This window comes from Colobus angolensis, unplaced genomic scaffold (genome assembly GCF_000951035.1).
Source record: "Colobus angolensis palliatus isolate OR3802 unplaced genomic scaffold, Cang.pa_1.0 Scaffold412, whole genome shotgun sequence".
NCBI lineage: Eukaryota > Metazoa > Chordata > Mammalia > Primates > Cercopithecidae > Colobus > Colobus angolensis.
This window is the reverse complement of record NW_012117511.1, coordinates 1,005,704-1,033,383: the sequence shown is the minus strand read 5'-3', so window position 1 is coordinate 1,033,383 and position 27,680 is coordinate 1,005,704. Positions and strand designations below refer to the sequence as shown.

At 41.3% G+C, this 27,680-nt stretch overlaps 1 protein-coding gene across 3 annotated transcripts in view; it reads right to left on the bottom strand.

Annotated features, from left to right (window-relative positions):
* INSC (inscuteable homolog (Drosophila)) overlaps positions 1-27,680 on the bottom strand; it is a 133,987-nt gene that overhangs the window by 54,425 nt on the left and 51,882 nt on the right. For all 3 annotated transcript variants that reach the window (XM_011956266.1, XM_011956267.1, XM_011956268.1), the window contains 3 exons: positions 12,617-12,962; positions 11,542-11,594; positions 10,267-10,390 (listed from right to left, as the gene is read on the bottom strand). In XM_011956266.1, coding sequence (XP_011811656.1) covers positions 10,267-10,390; positions 11,542-11,594; positions 12,617-12,962 — 523 coding nt within the window. The remainder of the gene's footprint in view (positions 1-10,266; positions 10,391-11,541; positions 11,595-12,616; positions 12,963-27,680) is intronic.

Sequence of the window (27,680 nt, the reverse complement as noted above, 5' to 3'; positions counted from 1 at the left end):
GGGTCCTGTACCTAAATGATAATTACCTAATGTTCCTGATTAGTGTTTGCACTTGAAGCAAATTAGCATTACATTAAACAATTCAAATCCAATGTCTTTTGCAATCAGCTGCTAATATTAGACAATTTAAGTCTGAGAATAATTTCATGTTAATGTCTATACACATATATACAGTAATTACACCTCAGATATGTCTCAGTGAATCAGATCTCTGACAAAGAAAAGTTGTAAGCATCCTTTACAGTGTAAATCTGGAAAGATATGAGATCAAAGGCTCCACTGAAATCTTCAAGGCCCTAAATATCACCATTTGTCAGAGCTGGAAAGGACCTCAGAAATCATCTGTCCAATCTGCATTTCATAGTGGAGGAAACAGATGTAGACTTGACTAAGGTTACCTATGTGGTCTAGGGAGGAGCTGGGCCCTGACCCCCTGAATTCGATGTCCGATTTTTGAAGGTCAGGAAATCTATCTCCTTCAATGTAGGCAGGGCCTCACCTGGACTAGTGGAGATTGAAGCCTCAAGGCAAGGCTATTGTCCAGCCTCATTAGCAGTTTTTGCCAAATAGGAGAGTGGGTCTCCATCCTGGCTTCCCATCCCCTTCGTATCTAACACTATATGTTGGTAACCTAAGCTTGTGAGTGGGGGCCTTGCAACTGCCCCTCTGGATCTGCCCTGTGTTCTTGCCAAGGCCACACTTCCCCTAAGCTACTCTTAGCTATAACTGAGCACAGCATGACTGTGTGACAGGGGACTCCTCCAACAGGGGACTTTGGCTTGATTCCCTGTCTGAGTCTTTTCCTTCCTCCTTTTCTTTCTCAGATGTCAGACCTGCAATATGGCTTTCCATGCCTGCTTCTGCTTCCTCCTCTGCATCCATCATAGGAATTTCCTATCTACTCCTACCTTAGTATCTGCCTCAAACTGACACAGTCTCTACAAATCAAGGTGTTTTTTTTTTTTTTTTTTTTTCAGGAAATCAAGAAGACATTGGAGAAGTTTCAAAAATATGCCTCACTCAATATCATGAGAAGAGTGGTGAAAGACTGAAAAAAATAAATAAGAGAAGATAGGCTGAGGCTGAATGACAAACATTTTCTTAAAATGCATACTAGGCAGATATGAAACAAAAAAAAATAAGACCTTAAAGATCAAGGAAAAGGGATTAAAATGGGGCTAAGGAGATGCTTGTAGTTTCACTTCTCTGCATAAGGAATTAGAAAAGAAAAAATGTATTTTTCATTGTCTGTCAATCTGAAAAAGAGAGACTGCAACCCAGTGAGATCTATCAGAAAGGAGGTAAACTCTCAAAAAGCAAACTGGCATGAGTTCCTCAGAAGGAACCAGGAAAATATTGTGAGACCTCTCCCTAAAGCTTTGGATAGAAACTCCAGAGTAGGACGTAGTAGAGTAGCTCATCTGTGCAAAGGGGTTACATAAAATGCAGATAGCATTGACAGGATGGGGTAGATTAAAGATGGCTACAAATTCTTTTCTACTTCTTTTACAGAGACATCTCTCTATGAGTTCTAATTCCCCTTCCCTTGAATCTGGTCTTAATGCCTTGCTTGACCAATAGAAGCCAGCATTTGGCAGAAGTAATGTCCTAAGACTTCCACGGCCAGGTCATAAAAAGCCTTGAAGCTTCCATCCAGGCATCTTGGAACTTGGAACACTGTTTTGGGAGCCCTGAGCTTCCATATCAGAAGTTTGATAACTGAGAATGTGATGCTATAAAAGCCACGTGTAGGATCCTTATCAATACTCCCAGCTGAGGCCAGCCTTCCAGCCATCCCTTCCATGGCACCATATGTGTGAGTGAATACCACTATCTAGTACACTATCTAGCCATCTGCCAGCTGAATACCACATCTGTTGTTGCTGCACAGAATGGAAGAATCACTTAGCCAAGCCCTGTCCAAATTACTGACCCTTAAAATCATGAGATATAATAAAAGTAATTGCCGTTGGGTTTTTAAAAATATTTTAATAATAGAGTTCGGAACACAGGAAAAGACCACAGAGCTCAACATGAACTATTCGAAAGATTACTGGATAAACCATCTCAGGGGAAAGTTTTTGGAAGTGAGGATGCAGTATTTCCTTTGTCTTAACAGAACATGCTGGAGAAACGCATGAATTAGGACTCTGAGGGAAGGCACAGAAAGATTGGATGTACTGAAGAGAAGGTAGACAAAATAATAATTATATCCAGGTTTAGATGAGCTGTTGGTCAGATGGGAAAATACCTCCTAAGTGGGAATGTCCAATTTAGGAACATAAATGTGGATAAGATATCTTAGAAATAAAATATTTTGACAGACCCAAAACTTAATTGATTTCATTTCTCTCAATCAGGGAATACAAACATCTAGATTAGACTGTTGGAAAAACAAAAGAATGTGTCAGAAAGTGAAGGGAAGTAAAAGCAGAAAAGTAGCTCAGATCCGAATGCTGCATTCACTCTATGAGTTAGAAAAGGAAAGACACCCACATGAGAAGGAGAGTAAATAGTTAGAAATTCAAATGAGTCTCTCTAAAGGGAATGGGGGATTAACAGAGGGAAAGAGAACACTGGGCACAGAGTTCATTACTGCAAAAAAAAAAAAAGTAGCAGAGAGAAATACTATTAAAAACTGGTATATTCAAAATCTATAGAAAGATGCTATTCTGAGAAGCCCCTGGCAGAGGTAGTGACCCTCATGTACTCAGAATTAGGGGACATCAAGAGTGACCTCAGTTCAGGTATCTGCTGAGGATGATGTCCAAATGCAGCAAATGTGGAAACCAAATGGAAACTCCTTCCAGCAAATAGGGATCATAAAGTTTAAGCAAACCTCTAGTAAGAGGAGGAGACAATAGCCCTCATGATACAGAACTAGAAGAGAAGCACTTGCGTATCTTATGTCAAAATAATTTTTTCTCATTTCACCCTAAAAACATTTTGAAAAATATATGACCCCTTGCACATTTTTAATTTGACAGCTAAATTTTTTTATCATAAGTTTAAAAAACAAAGTTGGAAAGAATGTGATTTCCAGAAAATTGCAATGTTGATGTAAAAAAAATTATTACATCACTCTTTCAAACGTATTCAATAGATTCTAAATACCAAAACAACTTGATACCATCATCATTCACTTAAAAATACATGAATAATCTCTTTTTTAACATTCTGCATCTTTCATTAAATTTGTATTCCCATTTCAATTTTCCTTCAGAATTTAATGTAATATATTTAAGTTTTAAAGTGTTTTATTGATCACCCTTATCACACTTATCATTAAAATTTGAAATGTTATTTCCTGTTACTATCAAGCTCCTTGTTAAGAAAAAAAAAAATTTTCCTGGTTGAGGATTATTATCAGCCCAACTGGTCAAATGGAATAAATATATTATAAGTCTTGATAAATAATTGTAAGTTATAAAAATTTTATTTTTAAAATAAATATATCTCTAAATGAGATGAATGAGGCTTTTTATCATTTTTAGGATAATTCATTTATGTATCAATGATTGAATATTGACTTAATGCTATATTTTTAGATGTAAACTCCAAAAAAATCTTGTTCCCGTAAATCAATAGAGGGGAATGAGAGGAGTTTGTGTACTACAGTGCTTTATCCCTTGAGTCACCTTCTAACTTATGTAATCACATAGCAATCTATCATCAAACACTATCTTTAATAATCTGGCAGTTGATAACTCCTCTAAATTGATCCTCTTCTAAATTGACAAAAGCAAAGAATTGGAAAAGATTTGACTTGCAAAAGCATTTGCTACCCAATCATTAGAAGTGTTCATTTACTTTCTCAATTTCTGGGAAAAATTCCAAAAGTACTTCTCCAAGACTTATCAAATAACTATTAATTACAACCATTACTTTTTCACTTAAGAGCACCTTGAGTCACCCAAATTATTTGGAAAGGATTGGGAAAATCAAAGTATTATTTATTTCATTGCCAATACAATTTTTAATAAAATATTTTTGTTCTTCAAATATGTTTTGTTGAAAGCTTGAAGCTCCAGCTTTCACTTACTTAATTTATGAAAAATACCCACCCTATAACCTAATTGGCAAAGACAGTCCTTTTAGTCAACCCAATCAGCCAAGTCAGAGTTAACTTTTAATAAAGACCTGACTTCATTTCTATTTAAGAAATGTTTCGCCAGGCATGGTGGCTCATGCCAGTAATCCCAGCACTTGGGGAGGCTGAGGCAGGTGGATCACGAGGTCTAAAGATCAAGACCACCCTGGCCAACATGGTGAAACTCCGTCTCTACTAAAAATACAAAAATTAGCTAGATGTGGTGGTGTGCCCTGTAGTCCCAGCTACCTGGGAGGCTAAGACAGGTGAATTGCTTGAACCTAAGAGGCGGAGGCTGCAGTAAGCCGAGATTCCGCCACTGCACTCTAGCCCAGTGACAGAGCAAGACTCCGTCTCAAACCAAACAAAACAAAAAAAAGAAATATTTCTATATGTGTTTCAAGAAATGCAAAAACCTACTGACAAATAATTATGAAGATCATTCTCTACGGGAAAAAAATCCCAAAACTGTAAATATTAAAATAAATCAGACCTAAAATAAAATTTGATTTATTTGTATATGTTATAAAGCCAAGATAAAATAATTTACTGACTTTGTAATAATGCAAAGTAATATATAGCAAACATTCTAAGTTAATAACAAATCTAAGAATATGATTTAAAAAGCACAGTATTCCTTTAGTAAATAGGTACATATGTATTAAACTTTGAGGTCTTTAGGGAATAATTAAATAAGAACTGAGAATTTAAAAAGCACATATAATTCAATTAATTTTAGTAGCTCTCATCATCAAATTTTTCTACGTATTTAAAGAAAAAGAAAGGTATATACTGCTTACATCTAATTAGCATAACTGCTAGCAATTAATTTTTTCTTTTCTTAACAGGCAATAAAAAGTAGTATAAATATTTCAGAAAATATTTTGGCAAAAAGACTTTAATTGTTAAATAATGTGCACCAAAATTTTTTTAAATGTAGAACTTATATCTGTATTTTATCCAATACACCTTGAAAATTTTGGTTGTTCTCCAAAGCATATTATAGTTACATTTAAAAGAATCAGTGTCATTAACTTTTAGTCTTTGGCTCTTCAAAGATACTTTTTTTCCAGCTAATGTCACATCCTAGGGATGAGTGTGAAAAATAGCTGAGAGGAATTGCTTGCATTTAAATATGTGTCCTAAAAAAGCAATTTTTAGTGCTTGATGTATCCTACCAGTGCTCTCTTTGCTTTGGTTTAAGGAGAATGTCCCTCAAGAACCATGCACTATTTGAGAATAAATGGATGGAAGGGATAAAATAAATTGAAAACTTTTATAATCATCCCTCCAACCACACACATACACACACACACACACACACACACACACTACAATATATCTGAATTGAGAAACTGCTCACATTGTGAAAAATACACAATTTTTTTTTTTTTTTTTTTGAGACAGTGTTTTGCTCTTGTTGCCCAGGCTGGAGTGCAATGGCATAATCTCGGCTTGTGGCAACCTCCGCCTCCCGAGTTCAACCAATTCTCCTGCCTCAGCCTCCCAAGTAGCTGGGATTACAAGCATATGCCACCATGCCTGGCTAATTTTTTTATATTTTTAGTAGAGACAGGGTTTCTTTACGTTAGTCAGGCTGGTCTCGCACTCCCGACCTCAGGTCTCCCAAAATGCTGGGATTACAGGCATGAGTCACCACGCCCAGCCAAAATACACAATTTCTAATGGCACATTCAACATAAATATGTATAAAGCATGGAAATAATTAATGGAAGCCTAAGGGTCTTAATGGTTCATGAATGAAGGCTTTTCCTTGGCTTGATTCTCCACTCCCATACCAAGATTTTTGCATGGCAAGGCAATATACTGTAAAATTTGGGATGGGTGAAGAGTGTACCTTTTGGAAAGTAATAGAAAGCCTATAAAAAAACTCAGTATATTATTGGGAAGATCATTTTTAAGAAAGAAAACAAATGAAAATTGAAGATATGGAAATAAGATTTCCTTAAAACTATATGTGCTTGCATTTCTCCTGGGAAATCTTTGGGAACCTGGGGAATGCGGTACATTTGAAATGGTTTGAAGACTACTGGTCTGTCGCTTCAGGAAGCCCAAATCAATGCTTGCTGGAGTGGCAGAAACAGTGTTTTCAGGGAGCTAGAAATTAAGATGTTTTGAATATGTTGAATGGGAAAGAATGCAAATCAAGCAAGTCCTAGTAAAGAAGCTACAAATGCCTGACTTTGCAGGAAAAGGAAAATGGTTCAAATGCCCATCAACGAGAAAGGAGGCATTTTTCCCCTGGTATATGGTAAACATAGTACCACAATTAACCTGTGGTGGACTTTTTTCCCCCAGTGGGTGTATGTTCACAAATCTTTATAGACTATAGACAACTGAAATAAACTGACTGACATCCTACCAAGGCTGCCAGCCAGACCGTCTCAGTCACCCATCCTTTTTTTTTTTAATTGGCTACAGATGAACATGTATCTGTTAAGGCCTTTGGCAACCCTAAGGATGGCATCCTGGGATAGCAGGTTGTCTGAAGTTCCTGGAGTTCTATAGAAATTGAGGATTGGCTTATTTTAACTTTCTGAGAATATATGTGTAGTGCTGTGATAATATTATGTATCCAGTATTAAGGGCTTTTTGAACCCTTTTAATTATGGTTGGGAAAGACTAGTACAAATTGAGAAGTCCTGAAGGAACCCCTCCCATTATTGAAGAGACAGCTTGGACTACAGCTACTGAAGGAAACTTAACCCCCCACACACCGAAATGAGGTCCTCCTGGCTGAGATGAACAGAGTATGAAAATTGAAGAGATTGTACTAACCTAAGAATTTAGGACTTTGGATTATTCCTAAAAGCAAAAGGATTGAAATTTGCTTCCTATTATATTTCCCACTCTCCCGCTGAGCAGATTTTGCTCAGCCATGTTGCCCAATATAGGTAAGTAGAAGCTGCAATGAGATTAAATGGCAATACAAAGATAATCCAAACATACTTGTCAGATGACAAACATAAATATTCCCAAAATTTTAACATGCTCCTATCCCATTTTAAAGTTCCCTGGGAAAAAATAAAGTGAAAGAAAAAACTTAAATTCTTTTCCTCTAGGAATAATCAAAAGTCCCAGATTCTTAGGTTGATACAATCGCTTTGATTTTCATACTTTGTTCATCTCAGCAAGGAGGGCCTCATTCCACTGTGTGGAGAGCTGGGTTTCCTTCAGCAGCTGTAGTCCAAGCTGTCTGTACAACAATGGGAGGTTCCTTCAGGACTTCTCAATTTGTACCAGTCTTTCCCAATCATAACTGAAGGGGTACAAAGAGCCCTTAATACTGGGGTGAAGGGGGTGGGGAGATTTGTTCCTCTGCTCGAGCCCACACGACTTCTTAGTGCTAAAAGAATGTTTCCTGAATTGCATTTCCTAAAACACCAGCATCTCAGAAGAAGTAAATAGGTGCTTTAACAATATTTTTTAAATCTGTGACCCTGAAAGTTGGGAATATGTTGCTTAACATTCTATAACAGATACTGTTCTAGTCATTAGAGATATATGAATGAGCAAAACAAACCAAAATCCCTGCCTGTGGAAGCTGCAGTTCAGACAAGAAATACTGTAAGTGCATGAGGACCTTCTGGAAGATTTGCAAAGCAGAATGGCACATCATAAGACAAATTTTGATGTAAAGAAATAGATTTGATTTCATTTACATCAAGACAGTACAAATGTAAGATCCTGGTATAATTACTAACATCCTAAGGAACAATATTTGAGTCACTAGTTTAAGAAACACATGCTTACAACACTGAACACAAATTAGCCTGTCTTCAGCCAATATACCTCCTGATGTCACTGCTGTCCTGTATGGAAACTTTCTAATGTAAAAAGAAGCCAAAGATCAGCCAAAAATATATTATGAGCATGGTAGACTCAGCCCTTAAGAGGGACATGGGACACGCTGACAGGGAAGGGGGAAAGCACCAGGAAAGGGGGTTATCAGGAAGAAAACTTAATATGCAGATGAATAGAGCACAACACTCTGTGGCCACACACCCCGCTCCCCTACTCCTACCGGGGGTGGAAGACCAATAAGGGACCCATTCTAACAAAGCAGGAGCTGGTCTGCTCAGCTTCCAGGCCAGGCATCAGTGAACCAGGTGGTCAGACCTGGCATTAGAGCAGGGGACAGCTGGGGAAGTAGAAGCACCAGACCAGGAATTTCACCCTGAATATGGTCAGAATGAAGGAATAGCAGAATGGATCCAACTATACAGCCCAAAGCCCAGGGATGTAGACTCCAAGCAAGCCCAGGGAGCTTTTCCCAGACTCAAAGGTATCCTGCCTCTTTGCTGCCTCATAGAAAACACTGATGACTATTTCCAAACCCACTATTTCCAAGCCAAACTGGCTTTCATTCACAGTTCAGCTTAACACCGCCTTTTCAGCTCTTTTTGTTTGTTTGTTTGTCTGTTTGTTTTGTTTGTTTTTTTCAGACGAGTCTACCTTTGTCACCCAGGCTGGAGTACAGTGGTATGATCTCGGCTCGCTGCAAGCTCCGCCTCCTCCGCCTCCCGGGTTCACACAATTCTCCTGCCTCAGCCTCCTGAGTAGCTGGGACTACAGGTGCCCGCCACCATGCCTGGCTAATGATTTTGTATTTTCAGTAGAGACGGGGCTTCACCATGTTAGCCAGGATGGTCTTGACTCCTGACCTCGTGATCCGCCCGCCTTGGCCTCCCAAAGTGCTGGGATTACAGGCATGAGCCACCGCACCTGGCCCTTTTCAGCCCTTTTAACTGAACCTGGCACTTTCAGGAAAGTGGGCACAAAAATGGCATAAAAAGCAACAGCCACCACCTGTACCCCTGCTCAGAAGTTGCTCCAGGTCTCCCTCCCCACCACTAACTCCAATATTTCTTGCTCATCACTCCCTCGACCTTTTTGCCCATTTTGGTCCCTGTGTCCCTTGCGTCTCTCTGAACTTGATGGTTGATCACTGCCTGCCCCTGCATATGATTGTCAGCACTAGCTCATCAGCTCCAGGTGCCTGCCCCAGCACTCTAGCCTGTGGCCCTTCCTTCCCTTTGTTCCTGTCAAGACATGGAGAGTGGCCCTTGAGGACCTTCCTATGGTTGGGGTTGGGGGTGATAATACTCAGGGCCAGCTGCCCTGACATGGGGGCCTGTGGGAGGAGTGGGAATCAGGCAGGACCAGCATGTGAGTCAAGCCAGAAGGGCCTGCACCAAACCAGCCAAACACTCAGGAAGGAGAGAAAGCAAACCCTGGGCTCAGCAGAGAGGCTGAATTTGGAGAGGAGCCGACATGGAAAGAGATTTGTTATTTGTGGTAGGCTTTTATTTGGTGGTGGGAAAAGAATGGCAAATATGTAACGCAATATTTCTGTAACTATGAATAACCATAAATACCTTTCATAATGAAAACCTTATGGAATCTACTTTACTGGGAGGTTTTTAAAATAGCAAAGGGCAAGGGAGGGAAATAACATGTATTTAACCCACACTATGTGCTAAACACCTTCCATATGCCTTTGCTTAGTACTCAAAATTTTCTTCTGGAGAAGGTTTAACAATTTATACAGGAGGAAAAAGAGGCTAAGAGAGGTTCAGGAACTTAACCAAGGCTCCACGGTGAACCAGTTTGAAAGTAGATACTTCAGGCTCCAAATCCCTCCCTCTTTCTGGAATCAAGCACAAGCCTGCCTAGAGGCAGGGGTTAGACTATATGATCTTTCTAGATTCTTCTTTGTTGTCAGGATTTCTAGAATTGGCTTATTCCCTGCAGGTGCCTCAATTCTGTCAGGATAGTAAGGACCCATTGTGTACACTGTGAACACTAACTCAACAGAGAAGATTGAGGGTGATGGGAGTAATACTGAAAGTGTAATTGGGAGATGCTGGGCTCTACCACCATCTTGCTGTGTGATCTTGGATAAGCTTCTCCCCACTCTGGGCTCCAGTTTTCACAGCTGGAAAATGCAGAGTTGGGTTACGTGCTCGGGAAGCCTCAGCCTAGCTCTGACAGTTTTGTTTCACAAACACTGGAGTTGACTTTGGTGGTTTGAGTAGGATGTTTCCCACTAAAGTCCACATCAGTATCTTCCCCAAGCCTGGCTCAGCCCCTCTTTCTCTCCTTTCCTCTAAGGGTCCACACACAACCCTTCCCACAGCCCAGCCTGCACTGACCTGAACCTCCTGTGTCAGTGCCAGCTCCAGCAGCTGGCCAAAGTGCTGGCCCAGCATGCTCAGGGTCTCACTCACGCAGGCCTTCATTGACTTCAGGACATGCTCATTCTCAACCTGAAGGCACCTGAAGAGAAGAAACCATCGGGTGGGCCAATGGAAGGGGCATGTGGTCAGCCCAAAAATGTCGCAGGGGCCAGAGCTGGACGTGCTCCAAGCCTGGTGTGTGGTGAAGACATCAGAAACTGGGAGTCAGAGATAGAATATTCCACAGCTGGCTCGCCGCCTGGTCTCTTAGTGTGCAGAGATGTGCTGGCCTGAGATGAGGACCCAATCCACATCACCAGGAAGAAAGGCCATCAGAATGTGGAAAATGTATACCTCTGGGCTTCTCCCTGCAGAATCTGCCATCACTGCAGCCAGGGTCTATCTTGTCTGTGACGTTGGGGTGGGAGATGGAGGGGCAAAAAGCTTCCAAGAGAGGTGCCAAGTGCCAGGTATTGCTAGTGAGCTCTGTAAAGGTGGATGGCAATGCCTGTGGCCCTTTAAGAAATGGCTGCCTAGAGTGTGCAGAAAGTCTTGAGAATTTTCTTCCCAGACAAGAAAAACAGAGGGTGATCAGGTTCAAATTTACCCCTGTGGCCTGACAGTGTTCCACCCAGGAAAGCAAAAGACCTCAGGGAGCTCAGGTTTTATCTTCAGGATACAGGCTCTGGGAAGGGTGAAGAAAAATGTCAACAACACACACCTGGGTGTGCATACATGTGAGGCTGAGTTTGTGTACATATCTGAGTATAAACATATGGATATTTATGTGTGTGAAATATGGAGGAGAGGGTGTGAGTATATTTCTGTGCTGGTCCAAGCATGTGTTTATATATCTGTATATGAGAAAGTGAGTGTCTGTGGGTATTGAAGTCTACGTGTATGTCTGTGTAAGGGTGTGAGTATCTGCTTTCACCTTGCCTTGACTTTGGGGACCTGTGGGTCTTCCCAAAGCTGTGGAAAACCTTTTCCTTGTTACCACCTCCTAGAAAATCCTCTTTCTGTCTATGCCCAGGCCTTTCCTCTGCCTTTTACCCTATCCCTAGGGCCTGAATATGGGGCAGAAAATTTCAAGAGCATATTTTAAGATTTCTGACAAAAGTCAGAAAAAGGAAACTCTGAAACCACCACCAGGCCTCCCATTCCCATTCTCCCTCTAGGAGAAGCTACCGGCCCCTTCTCCTGCCAGAGGTCGAGCGGGCAGACCCTGGGAGATCCAGGGTCCAAATTTACCTCTCTGTGACTGCCGAGAGTTCTGAGCATTTCTCCATTAGCAGTTTCTCAATCTGTAAAAAAATAAGTCCATTTTATTCAACTCAGTAAGCATTAACTGAGGACCAAGTGCTATGCTGAGCACTCAGGGGCATTAAAAATGAAGAATCAAGTAATGTGACTTGGGGAACAGGCACTTAAAATATAACACAGTGTGATACAGGTGGCTAAAGAGATCATGGTAGGCTGCTTCGGGAGTATAAGAATATGAAACTGAGCAATTATTTATGCTGAGGAAGCTGGGAAGCTTCAGGAAAGAAGGGGCATTTAAGCTGGGCTTTGAAGAATGAAGAGAAGTTTTAATGCCTGCAAAGCTGAGGAAGAGAAAGTTTGAGGCAAAGGGCAAAGCACTAAGGTGAAATGAGAATGATGAAAGAGAGAATTAATAACAAGGGAGATTTTTAATGGTTCACTTTGGGCTTTGAGAAGAAGATTCAAAGTCATGGGCTGTGGAATCAGAAAAGCTTAGATTGGACCCTACTTATTATACCATTCACTGTGTAACTTTAAATAAATTATTTGGCCTCCTAGAACTCCTGTTTCCTCTATAAAATAAAGATAATACTAACATTTTTAATCAATTGCTTTAAGTGTTTTGCATGTAACAATTAATCTAGTCCTCACAACAACTTTATAAAATAAATTATATTATTATACCTTTTAGGATGAAGGAACTGGAACACAGAGAAGTTAAGCAACTTGCCAAGGTCCACATAGCATAGCTGACATTTCAACCCAAACCATCTGGCATTAAAGTCAACAAATTTAACCACTGCACAGTTTCTCAAAGTAGTGGCACCTACCTCACAGGTTGTGCAGGTTAAATGAGATACATGTAAAAAAAAAACACCTAGCACAATGTCCACCACATAGTAGGCACTCAGTAAAGGTTCTACTCTCTTTCTTTCCTCCTTTACTGGAAGGGGAGAAAGGCCTCTGGAGCAAAAAAGGTTCAGACAACACATGATTCAAACCCACTCTTCTCTAAAGCATCCTGACTTCCAGTTCCCGCCACTCCTATCCCAGGGCAGCTGACCTGGCCCATTTCCTTTGAGGAGTTCCTGCTGACAGCACTGTACTCGCTGACCATGGAGCGGGCATGGCAGGTCAGACGCACACTCATGCTGTGCACCCGTGCCCAGCGGTCCTGGGCCAGCTTCTGCCCGATCCTGCGCAGCTCTGTGCTGATGACCCAACCCCGTTTAAGCAGCAGCTGCAGGGGTTCTCCAGGGCCAGGGCCACCTGCCAGGATAAGGTCACCCTGTGCATCCTCTTCCAGGCTGATGGGCTTCGCCTGCAGGACGCACATGCACTCGCACTCGGTCATGAGCTTCAGATCTTCCATCCAGCGCTGGACTGAGTCCACTTGCATCAGGTGCAGTCTGCAACCAGGAAACAGCACCACAATAATTATCAACACCCCGTGATTTCCAAAGGTCTCAATTCCAGGCCATCTGATATTTACTAAGCACCTATTAAATGCTTAGCAGTGTCTCTCCTATTCATGCATCTTGATATTCTCAGTCCTTTCTCATTCTCTTCATCTTACAGATAAGTCTGAAGCACAAAGTTTTAAGGGCAGATGACCAGACTAATAAGCAACAGGCAATTATGTCTGACAGAGTAGCCAATGAACTTTACAATAAGAGGGAAATGGAAGGGTGAGGCAGGAGTATTGCTTGAGGCCAGGAGTTCAAGACCAGCCTGGGCAATATAGCAAGATCCCATCTCTCAAAAAAAAGTTAATGGAAATAGCCTAAATATCAAATAACAGTTATGCTAAGTGAGCTATAGTATAGCTATGATTATGTAGTATGAATTTGTTTAAAATGATGCTTTCCAAAAGTTTATAGCTAAGAAAAATGTGTGCGCTAATAGAGTGGGGAATGCAGTATGCAAAAATGGAAATGTAAACACACAATTATTACAATAATGTTAGAAAGCTCCATCTAGGAAAAATATTTAAAGGAAACACATTACAATGCTAAAGGCTCTTAATGGGTAATATAACTAAAGTCTTTTTCATTTTTTTAACTTTTCTCTAGTTTCCAAATTTTCTATAGTGAGCATATATATTACTTTTGTAATGGAACAAAATTAACTTTATTTAGTACAACAGCATGAGAACATAGATTAGTTTCTAAGATCTTAATCAAATAAAATGCAGTCTAAAATTCACTGAGCCAAGTAAAAGTAATATCAGATCATTGATAAAGCATCGTACATTTGTTGGGTCCCTTATATTTCATATAAGTGCCAGGCACTGTGGGAAAAGCAGATACGAAGATATCAAGCCTCCATTCTCAAAAAGCTTTTGATCTGCCTAAAGAATCAAGATAAACTTACGAGAAGTTAAAAGACAATTGTTATGTGTCAATTAAAAGTCAAGCTTAAAAACAAAACTAAACTAAAAAGACAATAACAAATTTCACCATCATTTCACAACAGAAGACATGCATAACTAATGACTAAGGCTGAGCGCAAGTTCTTTTGTCTTTGGCTTGACACAGTATTCTGATTAGTCTTTCTGCCACTGATCTTACCTGCCTCAAACATTCTTCACCTGTCACCAGCTCATTCACTCATCTAAAAACATCAGTACCTACAAAATGTCAAGTATTGTTCTAAGACCTAGACTGTAGCAGCAAACAAATAATCACTTCTCTAGCGAATGTTACATTCAAGTGAGAGAACAGTCAATTTTCAAAATAAATGAGCAATGTATGTTGCAAGTAGCAAGTGCTAGGAAGGAAAAGAACATGAAAGAAAGCTAGAGAGTGTTAAGGGCGGATGGGGGAGTAGACCTCGCAATTTAAAATAAGAGGATCAGAGGAGGCTCATTGAGGAAGAGACACTTGAGCAAAGACTTGAAGCACACGAGGAAGGATGCCATGTGGATATTTGAGGGCAAATTGCTCCAAGGAGAGAGATCAGCAAGTGCAAAGGCTCTGGAGGCAGAAGTGTCCTGAGATGTGTGAGGAATAGCAAGGAGGCCAGAGTAGCATGGGGAAGAGTCAACTGGGGTGGAAGATCAGTTGAGAGCAATGAGGTGGGGGTTAGGGGAGTAGATCCTATAGGGCTGTGTTGGACAAGATGGAGACCTGGCTTTTATTCTGAGTCAGTATAGCAAATAAAGGGCACCAATGAGGCCAGCCTGGTGAAGCAAAGGTATCAAGTAGGGTTGAAATTATAAGGCAGACTCCAGTTATCAAGGTTAAAAAATCATGTCTTCACGTTTGCAGTTATTTAATGAGGAGGAGGAGGACTTTCTGAAATATGCAACCATTTGACTACAGGCTTTTAAATGTAATTTTTAACCACAAGTCTTATGTTTAATTGTGAAATTGAACATATGATTCTTTTAGGAAATGCTTTTTAAATCGTTTTTAAAAAATAACCAATGATTTTTCTGTCTCTGCCTCCCTACATGAAAATAGCTATTACATTTTGCAGAGAATTTGAACGTATACATATATATGCATATGTATGTGAACACATATGTATGTAAATACATATGTATATGTTTATGTATACTATGTATACAGACACACACATACAGAGAGAGAAGAGACACCCATTAAATACAAAATCACAGCACCCTACTGCCAATATATCCTTATGAAAACATATTTAATTTTACATTAAGTAGAATCACATCTCATGTACTCTTTGATTGCAGACAACTTCTAATCTTCTGTATCTTATTATCATCCCCTTATATTTGCCCACCCCTGCCAACCTCAGCCAACTAACTTTAACCTAGTAAGAATCATTTTATATTTTTCTCCACACTCATGCATTCTTACACACTTTTATCTAAGTATATATACATTTATAAGGTTTTCTGACCTATTGCTTGTTTTGTAAATATGACCATAATATATACACATCTTGCTGCATTTTTATTTTCTTACTTAACTTTGAAATCTTTCAAGTTATCTAGCAGAATCCTAAAACATTCTTTCCAATGTCTGAGCACTATTCCATATTGTGTATATTCCACAACTTATTAAGCCATTTTCCCATTGCTGGGCATTCACTTTTTGTTCAGCTCCTGACCTTTATAAACAATGCAACATTCATACCCTCATGCATATGTTCTGACACATCAGAACCTTAATTCTAGGGCATAGATCCCCAGTAATAGAATTGTAATTCAATAGATGTTGCCACGTTGACTTTCAAAAGCCCCAATGCTTCACATTCCCCTAAGAATGTATTAGGACTTTCTACATAGATATTGAAATATGTTTCTCCCCTGCTTAAATCCTTCAGTTGAGCCCCACTAGACCACCATTCCCTGGATAAGTCAAAGCTCCTGAGGCTAAAATGAGAGAGCTTCCATGATATCGCCACAGTCTCCCTTCCCACACATCTCCCTTGTCCATCTTCCCCAACTCCTAGCGCCCCTGCCACAAACACACTCTACACCTCAGATACATTCATCCTCCCTATTTCCCGAACATACCACTCTCTTCTGCAATCCTCTACAGCCTTGAACACACAGCTCTCCCTCAGATTAGAATCCTCCTTTCTTTTTCTCTACCTGGCAAGTTTCTACTCACCCTGCAAGACCTGGCTCTTATGTTACCTCCTCTAGAAAACTACAGCCAGAGCTCATGAGCTCCTCCTCAGAGCCCCTGCATCCTTCAATGGGGCACTAATAACATTCTACTGCAATTAGTGTGTGTGCCTGAACTCCCCAAGTCCCATGGGGAACAGTATCTTGTGCATGGCTTATTGCCAGTGTCTGGATATATCAGTTATTCAGAAAATGTATGCCCATTGATGAGTGGCCAAATGTCAGGCATTTATTGCCATAGGTCTGTACCTATGCAGAGACTTTATATGCTTCCATCACACAAGCTACCCAGAGAATACCCTGAGATTGACACGATGGGAAAGGAGTTATTAAAGATGGAAAAACTGTGATTATTGTGTTCTAAAGACATAGAAACGGGAGGCAAAATGACCTAGGGGCTTTTAAGAGGCAACAAATGAACAAGTCACTTGCACACTGACTCATTCACTGCGTAAGCACTTTGCAGTGGATATCTGTTACACTATCTTTCCAGCATCTTTTTCTCTCTCTTCTTTCAATCATAAAGACAAGTTTCATTAGCTACCTCTTGGGATGGCTACCAAGGCTGCAACTTTTCCCTCTTCTTTGCTAAAGTCCCCTCCTCCCAAACGCAGGGGTGATCCCTGGCCATCTGTGGCCACGTCTGGACTGTGTTAAAATGCCCCTGGAAACAATTGGTGCTTGATCCAGGGGTGGGCTTCTGAACCAAGCTGCACTAATCCAATTTCTTGCCCCAAATTGTAAAACGTAGAACCAAGGGTCATACAGACACGAATTATTGTACATGGGACATGTTAACAATGGCAACTTCAGTTGTTCAATGAGAACCTCTAGGATCACTTGGGGAGTAGACAGACAGGTCCAATAGTTAATTTCTATTGCTTGTAACTAAAAGAACATTTTCTAAGACAAGAGTGCACAAATAACTAAATATAGTTGAGTTGGTGTTCTTCTCAGAGTAAAGGTCTGCTTGGAATTCCAAGAAGAGAACTCCCCCTTTCCAATGGAGATCAGGGGCAGGTGCCTGGAGGAGGTGGTCATACCCTGGGTAGGGTTTGGACTTGTCAAGACAGTGAGAGCATATTCCAGGGTGGGGTAGTCAAAGGGGCAATAAGTAAGTCTCCTGCTCTAGAGTTGTACATTCTGGAAGAGAGGGAACCATGATAAGGAAAGCCAGAAAGGTACACCAAGGCCCTGATTGTGAGAAGCCTTCAGTGCCAGATTAGGGGCTGGCCATTTGCACTGAGAGCTCTGAGAAGATACTGGAGGGTGGCAGGGCAGGGGAGGTAGGGATGGGTAGGATTGGAAAACAGCCAAATCACAGCACCTGGCACCACCACCTGGCTCAAAGGAAACCTGTGTGCTGGGGCTGCTCCCCGAGGAAAAGCTCTGGCATCCTCTGAGTGGAGGCACTCATACCCCTTACCTCTGGCCTGTAAGGGAAAGAACGAACCCAACCCCAAAGCTGTGGTAGAGGTAGGAAAGGAGAACAAGGCCCTAGGAGGCCAGCTCAGACCCACAACTCACATTTTTGTCAAGCCCTCCACCCCAATGCACACAGGAGGTGTATACTTAGTTCTTGTTTTTAAAGCTATGTAAGAATTAAAAAGAAAGTGAGATTTCAGAAGCTGTGTTAATTAAACTCCTAATCGATTCAGCACTCTGCTAGTAGGAGAACTGGAGTGACAGAACTATTGATTTCTTCAAGCCCTGCGTGCTTGTGCCTACCAGTGTCTGTGTTTGTGGATATGAATCCATCTGGGTGCCTGTCTATATTATCTGGATGCCTGTATCTGTCTGTGTGTCTGTATATCCCTATCTGCACAAATATATGACTATATATGTGTTTACAGGACTTAACTCATATAAACTTGATGATTAAAAACTGGGGGTGGAGGAGCTTGAGCGTGGGTACACTTTGTGAATCATTTCCAAAGAAAAGAGCATAGAAAAGGGAGAAATAAAGAAACTTTACAGTGGAGAAACCTGGCAGTCACTATTTTAACCAAGTGATCAAGTTTAACCTCACCAAGGATAAGGCATGTTGCTAGCACGTACCCCTGATAGGATATGATAAGAAGTGCACTTCATCCTGTAGCATTCTTCCCCCAGGACACGTAGCCTCAGTCTCATGATGAGAGAAGCAAACAAACCCAAACTGAGGGACATTCTATAAAACACCTGACTAATACTCCTCAAAATGGTCAAGGTCATCATAAACAAAGGTGGACTGAAAAACTGTCATAGAACAGAGGTGACCAAGGAGACGTGAGGACTAAGTATAATATGATATCCTGGTGGAATCCTGAAACAGAGAAAGGACATTCATGAAAAAAAACTAGTGAAATCTGAATACAGTCAGCTTTCTATATCTACAGATTTTGCATATATGGTTTCAACCAACTGCAGATTAAAATTATTCAAAAAAAAGATACTAAAAATGTCACACATAAAAAACACTGTATAACAACTATTTACATAGCATTTACATTGTATTAGGTATTATAAATAATCTAGAGGTGATTTAAAGTATACAGGAGGATATGTGTAGCTTATATGGAAGTATTAGGCAATTTTATATCAGGGACTGGAGCATTCATGCATTTTCGTAACCGTGGGAAGTCCCAGAACCAATCCCTCATGGATGCCAAGGGACAACTGCAATGTCTAGAGTTCAGTTCATAACAATGGACCAATTCTGGTCCTTTAGTTGTGACAAATGTGCCATGGTAATATAAGACATCAGCAATGAAGGAAACTGGGTGTGGAGTATATGGGAACACTCTGTACTACCTTTACAACTTTCTATGAATCTGTAACTATTCGAGACCAGCCTAGCCAACATGGTGAAACCTGTCTCTATTAAAAGTACAAAAAAAAAATTAGCTGGGTATGGTGGCACATACCTGTAATCCCAGCTACTCGGGAGGTTGAGGCAGGAGAATCACTTGAACCTGGGAGGCAGAGGTTGCAGTGAGCAGAGATCACACCACTACACTCCAGCCTAGGTGACACAGTGAGACTCCATCTCAAAAAGAACAAAAACAAAAAACAAAACAAAACAAAACAACAAACAAAAAACAAAAAATCCTGTGAGCCCAGACTGGCTGGCTCTCTGGTTTTATATCATGAGCCTCATGCAGGGAAGACCTGGAGAGCCCAAGCTCCAGGATGGTAGGTGAAACCTGGCTAAAGAGCCAGGAATGGAGCCTTCCTCAAAGAACTGGGAAGTGGAAGGAAAAGCTGTCACCAGTCAAACTATGGGTGGAAGTTGTTCTCTCAGGGGAAAGGAACATGGCTACTCCCAGTAGCTTTGTCTTCCAGTTGGGCCCCCATCATCTGTCCTACAGCCCACCAGTGGCTGAATCCCAGGTGAGCCTCGTGGACCTGAGCCTTCAATACCTAGCTATGTCAGGGGACCCTCCCTCTGAGGTCCCTCATGACGGCTCATAATGACCCTGCTCCTTCCTTAACCACCTGAACAGACAGGCCTTGAGTCACAACTTCCTTGGGACTGAGTAGCCTATTGTACTAGAGTCTGAGCACAAGGGGGAAGTATCCAGACACAAGCAAACAAGGCCTGCACACTGGCATAAGGGTAGGAAGAGCTAGCGCTGCTTCTCATAATCTGTGTGAACTTAGGCAAGCTGCTGCTTCTTTTTTTCCATTTTCTGAAATTTTTATTGAAATATAACATGTACATAGAAGTGAACACATCATAATATTGAGCTACAGCTCAATACATTTTCATAAGGTCAACACATCCATGAATTCAGCAACCAGATAAAGAAACCCAACTATTACCATTGTCCCAGAACTCTCCCTTGTGCCCCTTCTGGTCACTCCCCAACCAAGGTAACCCGTATCCTGACTTTTAACAATCTAAGTTTGTATTTTGAGTAAGTTTCTTAACCAGTTTGAGCCTCAATTTTTTCATCTATAAAATAGATAATAATAGAGGTTTCTGCACAGAGTTGATGGAAGAATTAAATTAAGTGATGAATGTGCAGGGCCTAGTACACTGCATGGCACAAAAGAGGATGCTCAAAAATGTTAGTTCTCTGTGCTGCCCTTCCCCATATAAAACACCTCTGCACATGTTACAATAACTGGAAATATAATAATGACTGGAATGTATTGAGCACACCCCATGTGTTGAGCACCACGCTAAGATCATGTCCTTTGCAGGGACACGGATGGATATGGAAGCCGTTATCTTCAGCACACTAACACAGGAAAAGAAAACCAAACACTGTACATTCTCACTTATAAGTGGGAGCTGAACAATGAGAACTCATGGACACAGGGAGGGAAACAGTACACACTGGGGCCTGTCAGTGGGGTGGGGGGAGGGAGAGAATCAAGATAAATAGCTAATGCATGTGGGGCTTAACACCTAGGTAATGTGTTGATAGGTGCAGCAAGCCACCATGATACACATTTACCTATGTAACAAAACTGCACATCCTGCACGTGTATCCCAGCACTTAAAATAAAACACAATAATAAAGTAGATGAGCAGAGAGAGGGATGAGGCAGCCTTAACATAGGCAGATGGGGAGGATCATTTGCATTTGCCCAAGCAACAACTTGGGGCTGCTATGGGCAAAGGAAGATGAAAGGAAACTGTGAGCCCCTGACCCTGCCTACAGCTCGGGGGAGGAGGGTGGGCAAGAATGATGAACTGCCAAGATATCATTTCTGCTTTCAGGCCAAACCCACACAGGGCTGTCCAGCTGCAGGAGTTGCCTTTCATGGTAACAGTCCTAGAAATGAAGACAGACAAAGTGCCAGTGGGGGAAAGCAGAATCTGGTTTACTTTAAGAATGAACTTAGGCCAGGTGTGGTGGCTCATGCCTGTAATCCCAACACTTTGGGAGGTGGAGGTGGGAGGATCCCTTGAAACCAGGAGTTTGAGACCAACCTGAGCAACATAGTGATACCTCCATCTCTATAATAATAATAATAATAATAATAATAATAATTAGCTGAGCATGGTGGCTCTTCCCTGTGGTGCCAGCTACTCAGGATACTCAGGAGGCAGAGGCAGGAGGATCACTTGAGGCCAGGAGGTCAAGACTGCAGTGAGCTATGATGGTGCCACTGCACTACAGCCTGGGTGACAAAGTGGGACCCTTTCTCTTAAAAAAAAAGTTTAAAACAACTGTTATGTCTAGAGATTGTTTAAACAGCACCAAATCTGTCTCCCCAAGCAGCAACCAGACATACTGAGAAGAAAACATAGAACAAATTAGTAAGCGCGGGAATCCCTGCCTCCCCCTACCTCTACTCAGTGGCCAATCCCCAGGCCCCATCAAGCAGGTGCATGTCACTTATGTCCAGGGCAGGGAAGACATTCAGAGGCTCTGGCCTATTAGCGGCTGAAGGAAAAAATGGGTTGGCTGCTCAAGAACCCCCAACCAGCCTGACTTCTCCCAGAATGCTTTGCACCCAAGTTGCTCTCATTTAAACTGAACTACTGTGTTAATAATACTGTTGTGTTTAGCTAAAAAAAAAAAATAGAATTAGACAAAAAGCAGTTCTGAGGTCACAGTGAAATAAAAAATTTAAAAAACCACCAGTAGTAATAACTTTTATTGAACTTTTACAGTGCCTCAAGAGCTGTGCACTTATCATGCATTATTTTATTCTCATGACAACCTTACTCAGTTTACTCTCTTATTTGCTCCATGCCACAGGTGAAAATACAGAGGTGTAGAAAGGCTACACGACTTAAGAGAGCCAGAACTCCATGCGGGCAGTCTGGCTCCAGAGACTGTGCTACTGACCACACTATTCAGCTTCCCATCTGTGTCTCTCCTCCACCAGACTTTGAGACATCCTCAAAAGTAGGCATTGTTTGATTCATCTCAGCACAAGTCCTGACACACAGTAGTATCAATAAATATGTAATTGAATCAAGTAAGACTGAGACTGCCTGGGAGACGAGCATTGTATGCCTTGCCAAGCCAGCTTATTTGAAAAAAAATATTTTCCAAACTTGCAAGGAGTTACACAAGTTGGGCAAGAGTGTCCTGGACTGGCACATAGGAATCTCCCAAACCCATCCCATCCTCTGCTCTGGAATCACATTTTAGGAGGTATGGATTTTGTCTTTGGCTAGGATGTCAGACAAAGTATAGGTGAGTTCCCAGCCTTGTGGCAAAAGTTTAAGCATTGGGCAAGTAACTAGATCCCACAAAAAGTGTGATAACAAAGATTTTGAAATACTTGAAGCTGATGGCATTAGAACCATAGAAACTTCTCATCCAAGGCATTTTTGCAAATGTTCCTGTCTTCCACTAAGCAATGCTCTGGTTGGGTAGAGCTTGGACCCTTAGCAACCGTTATCCCAATTCTCAGAGCCTGGCCTGAATGTAAAGGTGAACAGTGCTCTGGTGAGTTGTGGGTATATATTTTCAAGCCCTTGAGGAGTGTCTGTCCGAACATGACACCAGGAACAAACATAGAGTATTCTCAACCAGTTCAACAAGGTTTAAAACATTAAGCAGTGTCTCTCAGGCAATCCCTGGTCAACTTAATTCAGTGAAACACTATTGACACCGACAATGTTTCAGGCCTTCTTCTGGTGATCCCTGACCCCAGGAAGCTTACACAGTCTAGCAGAAGAGACAGACAGCCCAACTTCAGTCTCATCCCATCATGATGGGTCATGAGGCTCGCTCAAGTGCATCTTAGAGTCCCCAGAGTTCACCTCACATATGTTCCCCCACTCCCCCCGCAAAAGACTGGTTCAGCAACCCCAAGGTGGAACTGAATGATTCTGATACCATTTATTCCTTAGCAGCCTTACACTAGGCATGACTCCAGCTGCCATGCCATGCCACGTCCACCCAGCATGGCTGCCATTCCTTCCAGTGAATGTCATGCTCTCTGGACTCCACAGGACATCTCAGACTGTTACAGTCACCACTTCTTCTCTTACTGCTACCTCTCCTAGTTACCAGGGTACCACCACCAGACATGCCGCTGGGTCTTCTAGGCATCGTGCAGATTTCTGTTGGTTACCACTGCTCCCACCAGAGCCTAAACTCTACAGCTGGGTTGCCTGGATTCAAATTCCAGCTCTGCGACTTGCTAACTATGTAACTTTGGGCAAGTTAACATAACTGCTCAGTGCTTCAGTTTCCTCACCAGCAAATGGTGAAAGATAGTAATAACTAACTCCTGGTCTTTTTACCTGATGGGTTAAAGTGTTAGTCTCTGTTAGAGCAGTTCTAATAAAGCCACCGTATCATCAAATCTTTTTTACCTGAAAGTCAAAAACATGAAGAAAATTCTGGAAAGATGGCAGTGGCGGTACATATTTTTCCAAACTCTTCAAACCCCCACATGAAAACTGACAGAGCAACTATATGACAATCTCTGCCTCATGAATAATATTTATAATGAAACTAGATGATAAGTTATCCCCACAAACTTCAAAATACTAGCAAGTGGGGACAACCCACCAACAGCTGTAAGACCTGCTCAGTATCATGTATTAGACAGTTTTCATGCTGCTGATACAGATATATCCAAGACTGGGTAATTTATAAAGAAAAAGAGGTTTAATGGACTCACAGTTCCACACGGATAGGGAGCCCTCACAATCATAGTGGAAGGCGAAAGGCACATCTGAACTGGTGACAGGCATTATAAAATCATCAGCTGTCGTGAGACTTATTCACTACCATGAGAAGAGTACGGGGAAACTACGCCCATGATTCAATTACCTCCCACCTGGTCCCTCCCACACAACACATGGGAATTATGGGAGCTACAATTCAAGATGAGATTTGGGTAGGGACACAGTCAAACCATATCATATTATCTTATGAGAAGATGAAGAAAGAAGCAATAAGGTGGCATCTGATGAACATGAGAAAGGAGAACCCAAAATAGCTCTGGGTATTTACTGGAAAGCACAGTACAGGAATTTGAGAACAGTAGCTGAAACTAGAAGGGGATTTGCCTTTCCAATATAGCTGAGTACAGGGTGTTTTATGAACTCTCAATACTGACCCACCAGGAATCTCTTCTACAACAAAGCACCACATTAAGGAGAAACTCCTGGGAGTGGAATCCAAATTCAGTGCGACAGGGACGACAGAGGCACAGGAACAAGATATTTAAATCAATGTGAGGGAAGAAAGCAGAGCTAGGAACGCTCAGAGAGCAGGTCATCATATTTTTGGACCCTATACTAAAACAAAAGAAGGTAGAGTTCTATAAAGTTAGAATAGGTTTCCTGAACCCTGCCTTCTTCTAAAGGTCCATGAAAACTAATTTCACTTAAAAACGAGCAACAGAAAATTATTGTAGTCTCATCCCATATATAGTTATTTCAAAAAGAGAATAAAGAGCAGAATAATATCTCTACAATGAGAAAATGCCAGAAAAAAAATGTACTCTTAAAACAGATAAAACTCTAACAAAATAAGCTTAAAATTTTGAGGAAATTATAAAAGACAGGAACAAGAAACATACATTCTCGGGAAGGAATTAGAAATAAAGAGGGGAAAGTCATTTTAGAAACAAAGACTAAACAAGAAACACATAAGATAATGCCTTTAAAAATCAAATGCAAAAATGAAGAAAACTTTGAAAATGAAAAAATGAAGAAAGTGAAACCCTGTCTCTACTAAAATACAAAAAAATAGCCGAGCATGGTGGCAGGTGCCTGTAGTCCCAGCTACTTGGGAGGCTGAGGCAGGGGAATCACTTGAACCCAGGAGGCAGAGGTTGCAGTGAGCCAAGATCTCACCACTGCACTCACTCCAGCCTGGGCGACAGAGCAAGACTCCATCTCAAAAAAAAAGAATTTGAGAGAAAACAACAAACATTAAAGTTAGGTAAGAAGATCCAACAAACACACAATGTAAGTTCCTAAGGAATGAATTCAAAGCACAGAAACACGGTAAATACTAAAACTGTAAATCAGAAAACTTTTAAGTGGGGGAGGGGAATTAAAACTACACTTTGAAAGAACATACTACATACATGAAAGCAAACACGCAAGACATACTCTAGTAAGATAGTAAGATTATTGCACAAGAGAAAAGAATGAGAAGGAAGGCAGGGAGGCAGGGAGGGAAGAAATTGTTTGTGCATCTAAAAATAAGTGCATGTTACCCATAAGAGACAGAAAATTGCGCTATCATCAGATTCTGAGAGAAATACTTTATACCAGAAAAAGTAGAGTTACATATTTAAAATACTCAAGGAAATAAAGTGTGAGCCAAGGATTTTATATTGAAAGTCATATATGACTTTCAAGTGTGAGTAGGAACTCTCAGCTCTGATGACAGAAGTGATGTTGGGCAAAAATCCTTCAAGAATGATTAAGAAGATAAAATCAGTAAGACTTGGACACTGATTCATATAGATGATGAATGAGAGAGAGTGAAGAGATGAGATGCAGATTTTTTACTTGAGCAGCTGAATGGATAGGAGAAATAAATTTGGAAGACACAATGATAGGTTCAGTTTGTGACATGGTGAATCTAATAGACCTACCATCTCTTCTTTTCAAGAAGTCCAGTCCCTCTTACTGGACTGTCCTCTCATAGAACTTCATTCTAAAACCTTCCAGGCACTCCCAGCATCCATACAGAGTACATGGCCGACATACTGTCACAAGTGTCATCCTGAATATTCTCACAAGTTTCATTCATTCAACAATATTTACTTAGAGTCAAATAGGTGCCAGGAACTGTTCTAGCTACTTAGGATTTATTAGTAAGCAAACAAACCAACATCTCAGCCCCTGTGGAGAGTACATCATAGCAGGGGAAAACAGACAACAATAATAAATATAATAAATAAAAATGAATACAGTATGTTAAAAGCAGATGATTTCTATTAACAAGTAGCAGTACAATAAGGGGTACCACAATTGTCTTGTGGAAAGCAGGGAAGTAACTGCCACTTTAAATAAGTGGTCAGAGCAGGGCTCATTGAGAAGCTAAGATTGAGCAAACACTTCATGGAGGTGAAAGAATTAGCTGAAATATGGGTACTGAGCATTGCAGATGGTCAGAGGCTAGCGCAAAGACCTTGGGAGGGAGGATGCCTGCTTTGTTTGAGACACAGTATGGAGATAAGTGTGGCTAGAGTAGAGTGAACAACAGAAATATTAGTAGGAGGGGAGCTCAGAGAAGGGGTTAGGCCAGATCACATAGAGCCATGGAAGCCATTGTAAGCACTTTGGGTTTTATTCTGAGTAAACAAAATATTTCCCAGGTCCCCCAAGAACTCTTGCAACCAGATGTCATCTAGGTCCATCTAGCCCATTCTCTATAACCCAACAGGAAGACTCTCTCAGTGAGGGCTTTATAAAAACAACACATAGATGACTTTAGAATGACTTAACCTCTGCTATGCAGTGAACTATAAACTGTTTAATAAACAGCTAATTAAACCATAATTATTTATGTAACAAGCTATAAATAATTTACAGCATGGTTAGGCTATTCACTTCCCATCCCTCCGCACCAAGGCTCTTGTGAAGACCCAGTCAAATGCGACTAAAGGAAATGTGACTACTCTAATCTTGTTCATATTTTTCAATGTTTTCATTGCTCTGCTTCTGATCTGCTTCTGAATACCACGCTGAGCTGCGTCAGCATAGGCCCTACTTACTGTGCATCAGGGGTTTTATGTAAGTGGCAGGCAATTCTTCATCTCTCCATCCCTAACCACTCCAAGTTCACATTTCAAGTGTAAATCCTGCCCCAGTGTTTGGTGCTGAGCAGCTTGCAAGATGGGCGGATCACGAGGTCAGGAGATCAAGACCATCCTGGCCAACACAGTGAAACCCCGTCTCTACTAAAAAAAATACAAAAAACTAGCCTGGCGTGGTGGCGGGCGCCTGCAGTCCCAGCTACTTGGGAGGCTGAGGCAGGAGAATGGCGTGAACCCGGGAGGCGGAGCTTGCAGTGAGCTGAGATCCAGCCACTGAACTCCAGCCTGGGCCACAGAAAGAGACTCCATCTCAAAAAAAGAAAAAATGTTTCTAACTTGCCACTGACCCATCTATGCAATACCAGAAACATTGAGAAGGTTTTTGCTCCTTCAATGGGCTCCGCAAAATGCCTCCTGTGCCCACCTGCAGTGGAAATGCCCCCTTTTCCTCTGAGCTTCTCTGTGTTCTCTTCTGTCTCCATGCATTAGTCCTCTGCTCCAAGCTGCAGCAGCAGAAAAAGTTTTCAGATCAACATTACTCAGAAATCTCCATTTTTCACTCTTCATCCTACTCACTTAATATTTGGTGTTCCGTATCATTTTCTGACATGTGTTCTATATCATTTTCTGTTAATTAAACTGTTCAGTATAATATAGTAAGAGAGTAAATCCTATGGTATAACCCCAGGGGTCCTGGGGGAGGCAAAATGAGACCCACCAACCCACCTTGAAGCTAATACTGAGGGTAATTTGTGACATGGGCATGGATTATGGCACTGTCAACACTTTATTACATCCATTTCTCCAGGCTGTGGTCTTCTCTCAATTGGTA